Source organism: Labeo rohita, chromosome 7, assembly GCF_022985175.1.
Source record: "Labeo rohita strain BAU-BD-2019 chromosome 7, IGBB_LRoh.1.0, whole genome shotgun sequence".
Taxonomy (NCBI): Eukaryota; Metazoa; Chordata; class Actinopteri; order Cypriniformes; family Cyprinidae; genus Labeo; species Labeo rohita.
This window is the reverse complement of record NC_066875.1, coordinates 39,306,567-39,317,315: the sequence shown is the minus strand read 5'-3', so window position 1 is coordinate 39,317,315 and position 10,749 is coordinate 39,306,567. Positions and strand designations below refer to the sequence as shown.

Sequence of the window (10,749 nt, the reverse complement as noted above, 5' to 3'; positions counted from 1 at the left end):
AAAAACAAAAATGGATTAATAGGAGAAAAAAAATTAATCAGAATTAAGTATGAAATCTTGCTTACATTATTACTAGCAAAATAAAATGTGAGTTCAAGAAATACAGTTGAGGTCAAAAGTTTACACACACCTTGCAAAATATGCAAAATGTTAATTATTTAGAGGGATCATACAAAATGTGCATTATTTTTTATTTAGCACTGACCTGAATAAGATATTTCACTTAAAAGATGTTTACATACAGTCCACAAAATAAAATAATAGTTGAATGTATAAAAATTACCCTGTTCAAAAGTTTACATACACTTTGATTCTTACTACTGTGTTGTTACCAACAGGTTCAAATGCTCACTGATGCTCCAGAAGGAAAAACAATGCATTTAAAAGACTGGGGTATAAACTTTTGAACAGGATGAAGATGTGTACATTTTTTCTTATTTTGCCCTAAATATCATACTCCTTTCTTACATGATACTGATGTTTCCCAGAAGACAAAATCAGATCAGGGTAAATTTAACTTATTTTGTCTTCTGGGAAACTATATTCTGTAGCTTCTGAAGGGCAGTACTAAATGAAAACAATATGATATTTAGGGCAAAATAAGAAAAATGTACACGTCTTCATTCTGTTCAAAAGTTTTCACCCCCGGCCTTTAATGCATTGTGTTTCCTTCTGAAGCATCAGTGAGTGTTTGAACCTTCTGTAATAGTCCCTCATTTGTCCTCAATGTGAAAAGATGGATCTCAAAATAATACAGTCATTGTTGGACAGGGTTCCAACGCACAAAACTGCTAAAAAAAAACAAAGAATTTGTGGGATCTAAAGGATTTTTCTGAAGAACTGTGGGGAGTTTAACTGTTCAGGACAAACAAGGGACTCATGAACAACTATCACTAAAGAAAAAAACACAGCTGTGGATCATTCAGGTAACAACACAGTATTACTGTACACTACTGATCTTCAAATTTAAACTCCCTGGCTTCTAATGCATTAAGAATCAAACTTTTGAACAAGGCCAGTTTTATAAATTCAACTATTATTTTCTCTTGTGGACGACATGTGTTTTTCTATGTGAAATGTCGTATCTAGGTCAGTACTAAATAAAAATTAACAATTAACATTTTGCATTTTGACCTCAACTGTATGAATCAGCTGGAGACGAGCGCTTTTGATCTGGGGCGGGCTCTGTGACGCCATCGCCTTACGTGCTTGTTTGCGGAAGTGATCAAAGGACGAAGGTTGTGCAGGCGTGATGGAGGTATGTAGCAGTTTCTCCTGCAGAAACCTTTCAGCAAATAGTTAAATGTTAACTGTGAAGAGCACATAATTACTTTTTAGATTTTGTCTCTGTGATGATTTTAAAAACACAGTGCAATTGCTGAGTAGTGACAAATTTTACAAAGGTTTAAAATACAACGTTATTATTTTTATACGGTCGGAGCAGGTGCGGAGGAAGTTATTGAACTCAGTTGAAAAGTGTGTGGACGAGTCTTTGGAGGGTCTCGTCAGGAGTAACGGGGGTCTGGCGCTGCTCCGGGGCCACAGAGTTGTGCTGCGGTCCGATCTGGAGAGCATTAAGGGAAAGGTCGCGCTCCTGTCTGGAGGAGGATCTGGCCATGAGCCCGCGCATGCAGGTAATGCATGATACACCAGCCACTCCCTCTTCTGGCTCACTTCACTGGGCCTGTTCCAAATGGCACCCTAAACCCTCACAAGTGGGTCTTTCTTGATGGCAGACATGCACATGCTCATTTTGTCTTCCTGGTTAAGCTTTTAAAAAACATTGGTTGGTGTAACCTCAGTCGTTATATCTACTATGTTGAACTGTTATGATATTTAAGGAACCCCACTCACATTCAGGTTATATCGGCATGGGAATGCTGTCTGGAGCTGTGGCGGGAGCAGTATTTGCGTCTCCTCCTCCAGGCAGTGTGCTGGCTGCCATTCTGACACTGTGGAAGGGAGGCGCTTCGGGAGTCCTGCTCATCGTGAAGAACTACACAGGTGACCGCCTGAACTTTGGCATAGCTCTCGAACAGGCCCGGTCACAGGGCGTCCAGGTGGACATGGTGATTGTGGGCGATGACTGCGCCTTCGTTCAACCCAGCAAGGCTGGCAGGAGAGGCTTGTGTGGAATTGTGTTCATTCATAAGGTACCATAATGAGTTTGAGTGGCTATGTTAGTGAATTGTAATCATCAGTCATTGTTGTTTTTAGTGAGTGCTGTTTTCATTTTTAGATAGCTGGAGCTCTGGCAGAGAAAGGCTGTCCATTGGATGAAATTGTTGCACGGGTGAACGAAGTGACTAAAAACATTGGTGAGAAAGACCAGCGTAGCGCTGTCTGGGTTGTTTAGATTAAATGTCTTGCATTAAATTAGTTTTTTTGCTGTGGATGTACGTCAACTGTCCTATGTAAAAATTATTTTGGTGTTTAACAGGCACGCTGGGTGTTAGTCTGTCTCCATGCAGTGTGCCTGGATGTCTTCCATCTTTCCAGCTTCCACCAGGAGAGATGGAGCTGGGACTGGGTAAGAGAGATTAATAACTAAAGAGAGTAAAAATAACTCATTGTTTTGTGTAGCAGTATGTATTCTTATATATATTTATGTTTTTCTTTTTTTTTTCTTTTAAAGTGTCTTTTGCTCACCAAAGATTATTACAATTAAAATCTATTTTAATACATTTTTATATTTTAGAGTTGCAATATTATAAATCTGTTTACAGTCACTTTTGATCAATTTAATGCATCCTTGCTGCTGAATAAAAAAAATAACTTACTGAGCCCAAATTTTTTAACAATAGTATATATACACTACCAGTCAAAAGTTTTTGAACATTAAGATTTTTAATGTGTTTAAAGAAGTCTTTTCTACTCACCAAGCCTGCATTTATTTGATCCAAAGTACAGCAGAAACAGTAAAATATAAACAGTGAAATATTTTTACTATTTAAAATAAAAATTCTCTATTTGAATATGTAATTGAAATGTAATTTATTTTATTCCTATGATTTCAAAGCTGAATTTTTAGTATAATTTCTCCAGTCACACGATCCTTCAGAAAACATTCTAATATTCTGATTTGTTGCTCCAAAACATTTATTATTATTAATGTTGAAAAAAGCTGAGTAGATGTTTTTTTTTATTTAAAGCATCCTTGCGAAATAATTTCTAATTTATATTATAATATAATATAATTTAATTAATTTTTTTTTTTTTTTTTTTTTAGAAATTAATACTTTTATTTAGCAAGGATGCTTTAAATTGATCAAAAGTGATGATTCATCCGTGCTAATTAAAAGTATGAATTTCTAATATATATATAATATGTATTAGAAATTAATAGTTTTATTTAGCATTAATCAAAAGTGATAATAAAGAAATTTATAATGTTACATTATTTATAATGTAAAAATTTAGAATGAAATTTATAATAATTTAAACTATTTCTATTTCAGATAAATGCTGTTCTTCTGAACGTTCTATTCATCAAAGAAACTTGAAAAAAAAAAAAAAACTAAATATTTCACAATATTACTGCTTTTGCTGCTTAAATGCAGACTTGGTGAAAAACTTTTGACTGGTAGTGTATGTATATTATATTTCTACATTAAAATTAACACTGTATATTTATTTGTATAGGGATCCATGGAGAACCAGGTATTAAGAGATCAAAAGTGAGTATTTTCAGTGTTCTTATAATCCCTACAATAAAACGCAGTGTATGGCTCTTTGAGATTAATGGTTTAGATTTTTTACAGGTGGCTGCTGCTGATGAAGTTGTGAAAACCATAATAAATCACATGACTGATTCCTCAAACAAATCACATCTGTCCCTGAAATCAGGTAAGATACTGGCCAGCACAGGGTTGATTCTGTAAGTGTGCATTTATATTAACGTGTATTTACATCTGTATTTCTCTAACAGGAGACAAGGTGGTGCTGTGTGTGAATAATCTTGGTGCTCTTTCATGTTTGGAAATAGCTGTGGTTTCCAAAGCTGCTGTACACTGCCTAGGTGAGACTCGAGTATCACAACACAATCTGAATCATATACTAGATGTACAGCATTCAGCTTTTACTTTTTTATTTTCATTTGCATGAATAGAGTAAATAATGTTTCAATGGTTCCCATTTTCAGAGGAGCGTGGTGTGCTGGTTGTCAGGGTGATGTTGGGATCATTTATGACATCGCTGGAGATGGCGGGAATGTCTCTTTCTTTGATGAAGGTTGATGATGAGATACTTAGACTGTTTGGTGCGTTCTGTTTAAAACCAATTTTACAAGCATACTTACCTGGAGATTGGAATTATTAGTTCATTCTCAAAAAAGAAAGTAATTGTAACAGTGAAATTAAAAATTGTATTATATTAAACACATAGACAAAGTTTCACTGCACACACTCTATTTAAGATACTAAAATTACTAAATTGCCAGTACACTCTGAAATAAATATGTAGTGTGTAGTGCAGGGCATATGTAGTGAAATGTGTCTGATTTGTGTTTCTCAGATGCTAAAACCACAGCCCCAGCCTGGCCTAACCTCAGCACAGCCTCTGTGTGTGGGAGGAACCTCTTCATGGAACCTGAAGATAAACTCGTTGCAGCTTCAGATAATTATAATGAAGGTAGAGAAGACACACAGAGAAAAACAAAATATAGATTGTATAGATTTCAGGCATATGTGACCCTGGACCACAAAACCAGTCATAAGGGTCATTTTTTTAAAAAAACTGAGAATTATGCATTATCTGAAATCTAAATAAATAAGCTTTCCATTAATGTTTGGTTTGTTAGGACAATATTTGCGCGAGATACGACTATTTGAAATCTGGAATCTGAGGGTGCATAGAAATTAAAATATTGAGAAAAACAAGTTATTATTTGTATATTACCAATCAAAAATTAAGTTTTGATATATTTATGGTAGGAAATTTACAAAATGTCTTCATGGAGCATGATCTTTACTTAATATCCTAATGATTTGTGGCATAAAATAAAAATCTATCATTTTGACCCATACAATGTTTTGTTGGCCATTGCTACAGATATACCCATGCTATTTAAGACTGGTTTTGTGGTTCAGGGTCACATATATGCCTCATTATATTTGTTTCCTTTAATGGAATTCGGGTTTAAACAAATACAGTATTTAGACTATTATTTCACTAATAATATAAACAGTATTTGTACAGTACTTTGACAAATAATATCCTGTTTAAAAGTTTGTGGTCGGTAGGATTTTTTTAAATGTTTTTGAAAGAAGTCTCTTATGCTTGACAAGGCTGGATTTTGTTTGATCAAAAATACATTAAAAACACACTTATACTGTAAAATATTATTACATTATAAAGTAACTATTTTTAACATGTTTTCTATTTTAATATATTTTCAAATATTTTTATTTTCTGTGATTCTTTAATAAATATTATAATAAATTCATTATAATAAATAATATAATAAGTTAAAAAAAACAGCATTTATTTGAAATCTTTTGTGATGTTATCAGTGTCCTTACTGTCACTTACGATCAGTTTCCTTGCTGAATAAAAGTATTAAATTCTTTAAAAAAGATGTTACTGACCTAAAACTTTTTTAACTGTAGTGTGTATTTTTTACCAAAATACCTGCATCACTTCATTAACACAGTGGTGCTGCTCCACAGGTTCTCTGTCTTCAGTCATTCGACAGGTGTTGGAATCCGTGTGCAAGATCCTCCTGCAGCGGCAAGAGGAACTCAATGCTTTGGACCGTGCAGCAGGAGATGGAGATTGTGGGAGCACGCATGCTCTCTTAGCTAATGGTTAAACCTTTTAAACATTGAAACAATGCACATGTAATTTTAACCAACATGTTACTTCATTTTGTGCATGTGTATTATGCTGTTTAAATGATTGTTATACTTGCCCTCACAATGTTGCCTACTTCAGCCATTCAGGAGTGGCTCCAGACTAGCAAAATCCCTGGGAACCTTGGCCAGCTTCTAGCAGAGCTTGCTGTTTTGGTCCAGGAAAGAATGGGAGGATCGTCAGGGGCGGTATGTGAACACTTGACTTACAAAACAGCTTATTCATTTCTATAAAATCTGGAAACAAAATTACATTTTTATCATGAAATGATCTTTTTTTTTTTCCCCAGTTATATTGCCTCTTTTTGTCTGCGGCTGCCCCTCATCTCAAACAAAACTGTGATGGTGCGGCTTGGGCAAAGGCATTGCATGCTGGGACAGAGGCCATGAAGAAGTTAGTGATATCAGTATTAGCTGAACACGTTCAGTCTTCATTGTTTTCATTTATACTCAGTATAAAATGTGCCAAACTGTGAACGTAATGACATGTATGAAGTATAAAGATGTCATTTTATTGCAAACATAAATAGTTTGTTGTTTTCCAACAGATATGGAGGTGCTGAACCAGGCGATCGGACCATGGTATGATTTAAACATGCATTAAGAGTCATATTTTAGTTGTAGTAACTGTTTTAAACACATTGATAATCTATTTTCTTGAGTTAGTAAATAAAAATGCATATTAGGTAACATAGGCATGGATTACACTACTGTTTAAAAGTCAGCTGCATTTATTTAATAAAAATACTGGAAAAACAATTTTAAAATAAGTCTTCTATATTAATATACAGTTTTTGTCAAAAGTTTACATACACCTTGCAGAATCTGCAAAATGTTAATTATTTTAGCAAAAATAAGAGGGATCATACAAAATGCATGTTATTTTTTTTATTTAGTACTGACCTGAAGAAGGTATTTCACATAAAAGACATTTACATATAGTCAAATTTTTTTGGTTTTGCAATTATTGCAGAAGGTTCAAATGCTCACTGATGTTCCAGAGGGGGGGGCGATGCGATGCATTAATAACGATGCTGGGGGTGAAATCTTTTTCAATTTGAAGATCAGGGTAAATTTGACTTATTTTGTCTTCTTGGAAACATGTAAGTATCTTCTGTAGCTTCTGAAAGGCAGTACTACATGGAAAAAAAAAAAGATATTTAGGCAAAATAAGAAAAATTTACACATCTTCATTCTGTTCAAATGTTTACACCCCTGACTCCTAATGCATCGTTTTTCCTTCTGGATGATGTGTAAACGTCTTTTATGTGAAATGTCTTATTCAGGTCAGCACTAAATAAAAAATGACTTCCATTTTGTATGATCCCTCTTATTTTGGTAAAATAATTAACATTTTGCAGATTCTGCAAGGTGTATGTAAACTTTTGACTTCAACTGTGTTTTAAAATGACATTTATTCCTGTGATCAAAGCTGAATTTTCAGCATCATTACTCCAGTCTTCAGTTTCACATGATCCTTCAGAAATCATTTTAACATGCTGATTTGGTGCTCAATAAACATTTTTGTAATTATTAATGTTAAAAACAGTTGTGCTGCTTGATTTTTTTTTTATTATGGAAATTTTTGTTTTTGATAAATATAAAGTTCAAAAGAACAGCATTTATGTAAAACATTTTTTAAAACAAAGTAAAAGTCTTTATTCAGCATCCTTGCAGAAGTTAATTTGTTAAAAAAAAAATCATACTGACCCTAGACCTTTGAACAGTGTTGTAGTTTCCTGTTTACACCTTCATTAAATCAAGCCTTTGATACTTGCAAATCATTAATAAAGCTGACCCTGTGTGTAATCTTTAGCTTGATGCCCTGTGCCCTGCTGTGGAAGAGTTGATGAAGCTTTCCACAGCGCCTCCTGATGGTCACATAGCTATACTACAATCAGCAGTTCAGGTATGGGCTACCACTTTAGCCATTTTTTGCTTTTCCTGATTTCTTATAATTCATATAATTTCATATAATTTCCTGCATCTATAATATTAGCCTCTTGCTTATCTGTAACAGAAAGCAGATTTGGGAGCGGAATCTACCCGCAATCTCACCGCAAAGGCTGGGCGTGCCAGTTACATTGCGACTGAACATTTGACCCAGCCTGACCCTGGTGCCGTGGCAGTAGCAGCCATTCTGAAGGCCATACTCAATGCTTTGAAGGCCTAGAGTTAGAGAAGCTCCCCAATGTGAAGTTTACTAAGGAACAGTAAAGAAAAAGGCTGTACACAAAACACTAGTTTACTAACATTGATCACTACAGATCTTCAAGATGAAGTGTGTAATTTTAAAATACATTCTCAGATCCATGTTAAATGTGATGTAAGTGGATTGACTTGCTTAAAAGAGTGTGGAAACTCTCTTGCTCAACATTCAGCTGTGTTTGGGCAATATAGAACCAATGTCACAATCAATTGCGTGAGTGTCGTCCAAGAAATCTTTTTATAGCAGTCCTCATTTTTGCATTGCATTTTGGTGACACTGGTTTAACAGAATTTGCAGGTTTAAGGTTTAGTCCTGGAAGCACTGAATAATTAATCAGTACATTAATGAAGCAATGAAATGATGAGTGACTGAGCTTTATAGTTTAATTGTTTTTGTTTACTGTTGTAAACAATTATTGTCATTTAATGTATGTAATTCACATTTTTAGAGACTAAAAATGTTGGAATGCGAAAGAAACATTAATAAGTCAACTTGACACTAATAAACATGCAATTTAAATGCAGATTAATTGTAAAATGAATAAAAAACACTTGCTACATTTTAATCTGTGGGGACATCATTTTGAATAATCATACTTTAAAGGAATAGTTTCCTGCATATATACTAATATATAAATATATACAAAAAAGTTCATTTATTTCAGTAATTCAACTCAAATTGTGAAACTCGTGTATTAAATAAATTCAGTGCACACATACTGAAGTAGTTTAAGTCTTTGGTTCTTTTAATTGTGATGATTTTGGCTCACATTTAACAAAAACCCACCAATTCACATCTCAACAAATTAGAATATGGTGACATGCCAATCAGCTAATCAACTCAGCACCTGCAAAGGTTTCCTGAGCCTTCAAAATGGTCTCTCAGTTTGGTTCACTAGGCTACACAATCATGGGGAAGACTGCTGATCTGACAGTTCACAAGGAGGGTAAACCACAAACATTCATTGCCAAAGAAGCTGGCTGTTCACAGAGTGCTATATCCAAGCATGTTAACAGAAAGCTGAGTGGAAGGAAAAAGTGTGGAAGAAAAAAATGCACAACCAACCGAGAGAACCTCAGCCTTGAGAGGCTTGTCAAGCAAAATCAATTCAAGAATTTGGGTGAACTTCACAAGGAATGGACTGAGGCTGGGGTCAGGGTCAGTGTGCAATGTCATCTGCTGGTGTTCGTCCACTGTGTTTTTTTTGAAAACCAAAGTCACTGCACCCGTTTACCAAGAAATTTTAGAGCACTTCATGCTTCCTTCTGCTGACCAGCTTTTTAAAGATGGTGATTTCATTTTCCAGCAGGATTTGGCACCTGCCCACACTGCCAAAAGCACCAAAAGTTGGTTAAATGACCATGGTGTTGGTGTGCTTGACTGGCCAGCAAACTCACCAGACCTGAACCCCATAGAGAATCTATTGTCAAGAGGGAAAATGAGAAACAAGAGACCAAAAAATGCAGATGAGCTGAAGGTCACTGTCAAAGAAACCTGGGCTTCCATACCACCTGTGTGCATTGAATTTATTTAATACACGAGTTTCACAATTTGAGTTGAATTACTGAAATAAATGAACTTTTCCACGACATTCTAATTTATTGAGATGCACCTGTATATATGCATGTATAGTAATTAGTGCTGTCAAAATTAGCGCATTAACACAGGCAATTGATTTTTCCAGTTTAACGTTGTTAGGGTTGGCCACCCCACTCAACTGCTGCCTCTGTTTTTTTTCTTGACAAGAAGTGTGTTTTAGTCACAGAACGTCTTTATGACCACATCAATTCGGAGACTTTTCAGACGCGCACTCCAACTTCACTTCAGCTCCAGGTGCTAGTCAAACGAATGCAGGAATGCGGGGAAAACATCTTACCATTTAATAAATCGACAGCCTATCTGCTAATCTTTAAAAGGGGTCATCGGATGTTCATTTTCCACAAGCTGATATGATTCTTTAGGATTCTAAGTCTATAACATACTTTGGTTAAAATTTTTCAGTGGTATTGTAAAAAACACCCTTTTTACCATGCCAAAATCACCCCTGTTCAGAGCGAGACATTCTGTTGCATGTTCCTTTAAATGCTAATGAATCCTGCTCACCCCACCCCTCTCTTCTGTGGGGTGACCAGCCAGTCTGTTTACTTTAGCCACGAAACTGACTAACTAGCACATTATTAAGAAAGGCATTTGCAAAGATGCATAAAAACCCTTATACCCACTTCTGCTGTAGGTGAAGCTGCATCACGAATGATTCACACGAACATACAGGCATTTATGTAGATCGCCTGGCGCATTTCCTTCTAAAATGAAAGTAGCGTTAATCCTCTGCGTCTTCAGCGGCTCAGATGTTGGGAGTAAATGATGACTGCTATGATCATTATAACATCCAACAAAAGAACACCTCAATCACTCAGTCGGAGACATTTTTGTCTTCCCCTGCACCGGAGTTGAAACAATGGCGGTCGGAGTTTAACTGTTCACAGCTCAGTCAGGGCGGGTCTAAAGTAAGACGGTTGTGTCAATCAACTATCTTGGGAGCGGCTTTTGTTGGTGTGATGTCACCGGCTTGATTTGAAAAATCAATTTGATATTTCTTTGAAAGATCATTCATTCCTATGGTATCCATAAATTGTGATTGAGTGTCGCACAACTCTGCCTGAATTTCAATGACATCTCGGCCGTAATGTG

The 10,749-nt window shown here is 35.4% G+C and overlaps 1 protein-coding gene across 1 annotated transcript; it reads left to right on the top strand.

Moving 5' to 3' along the window:
- The first annotated feature begins 1,208 nt into the window (after positions 1-1,208).
- Positions 1,209-8,623, top strand: tkfc (triokinase/FMN cyclase). Its single transcript, XM_051116237.1, has 16 exons — positions 1,209-1,258; positions 1,445-1,634; positions 1,861-2,153; positions 2,240-2,318; positions 2,441-2,530; positions 3,643-3,677; positions 3,762-3,846; positions 3,929-4,018; positions 4,142-4,258; positions 4,513-4,629; positions 5,667-5,804; positions 5,932-6,038; positions 6,140-6,243; positions 6,398-6,431; positions 7,666-7,758; positions 7,870-8,623. Exons 1-16 carry the CDS (start codon positions 1,253-1,255, stop codon positions 8,020-8,022), a joined length of 1,731 nt encoding a protein of 576 aa, XP_050972194.1. The 5' UTR covers positions 1,209-1,252; the 3' UTR covers positions 8,023-8,623.
- The last annotated feature ends 2,126 nt before the right edge of the window (positions 8,624-10,749 follow it).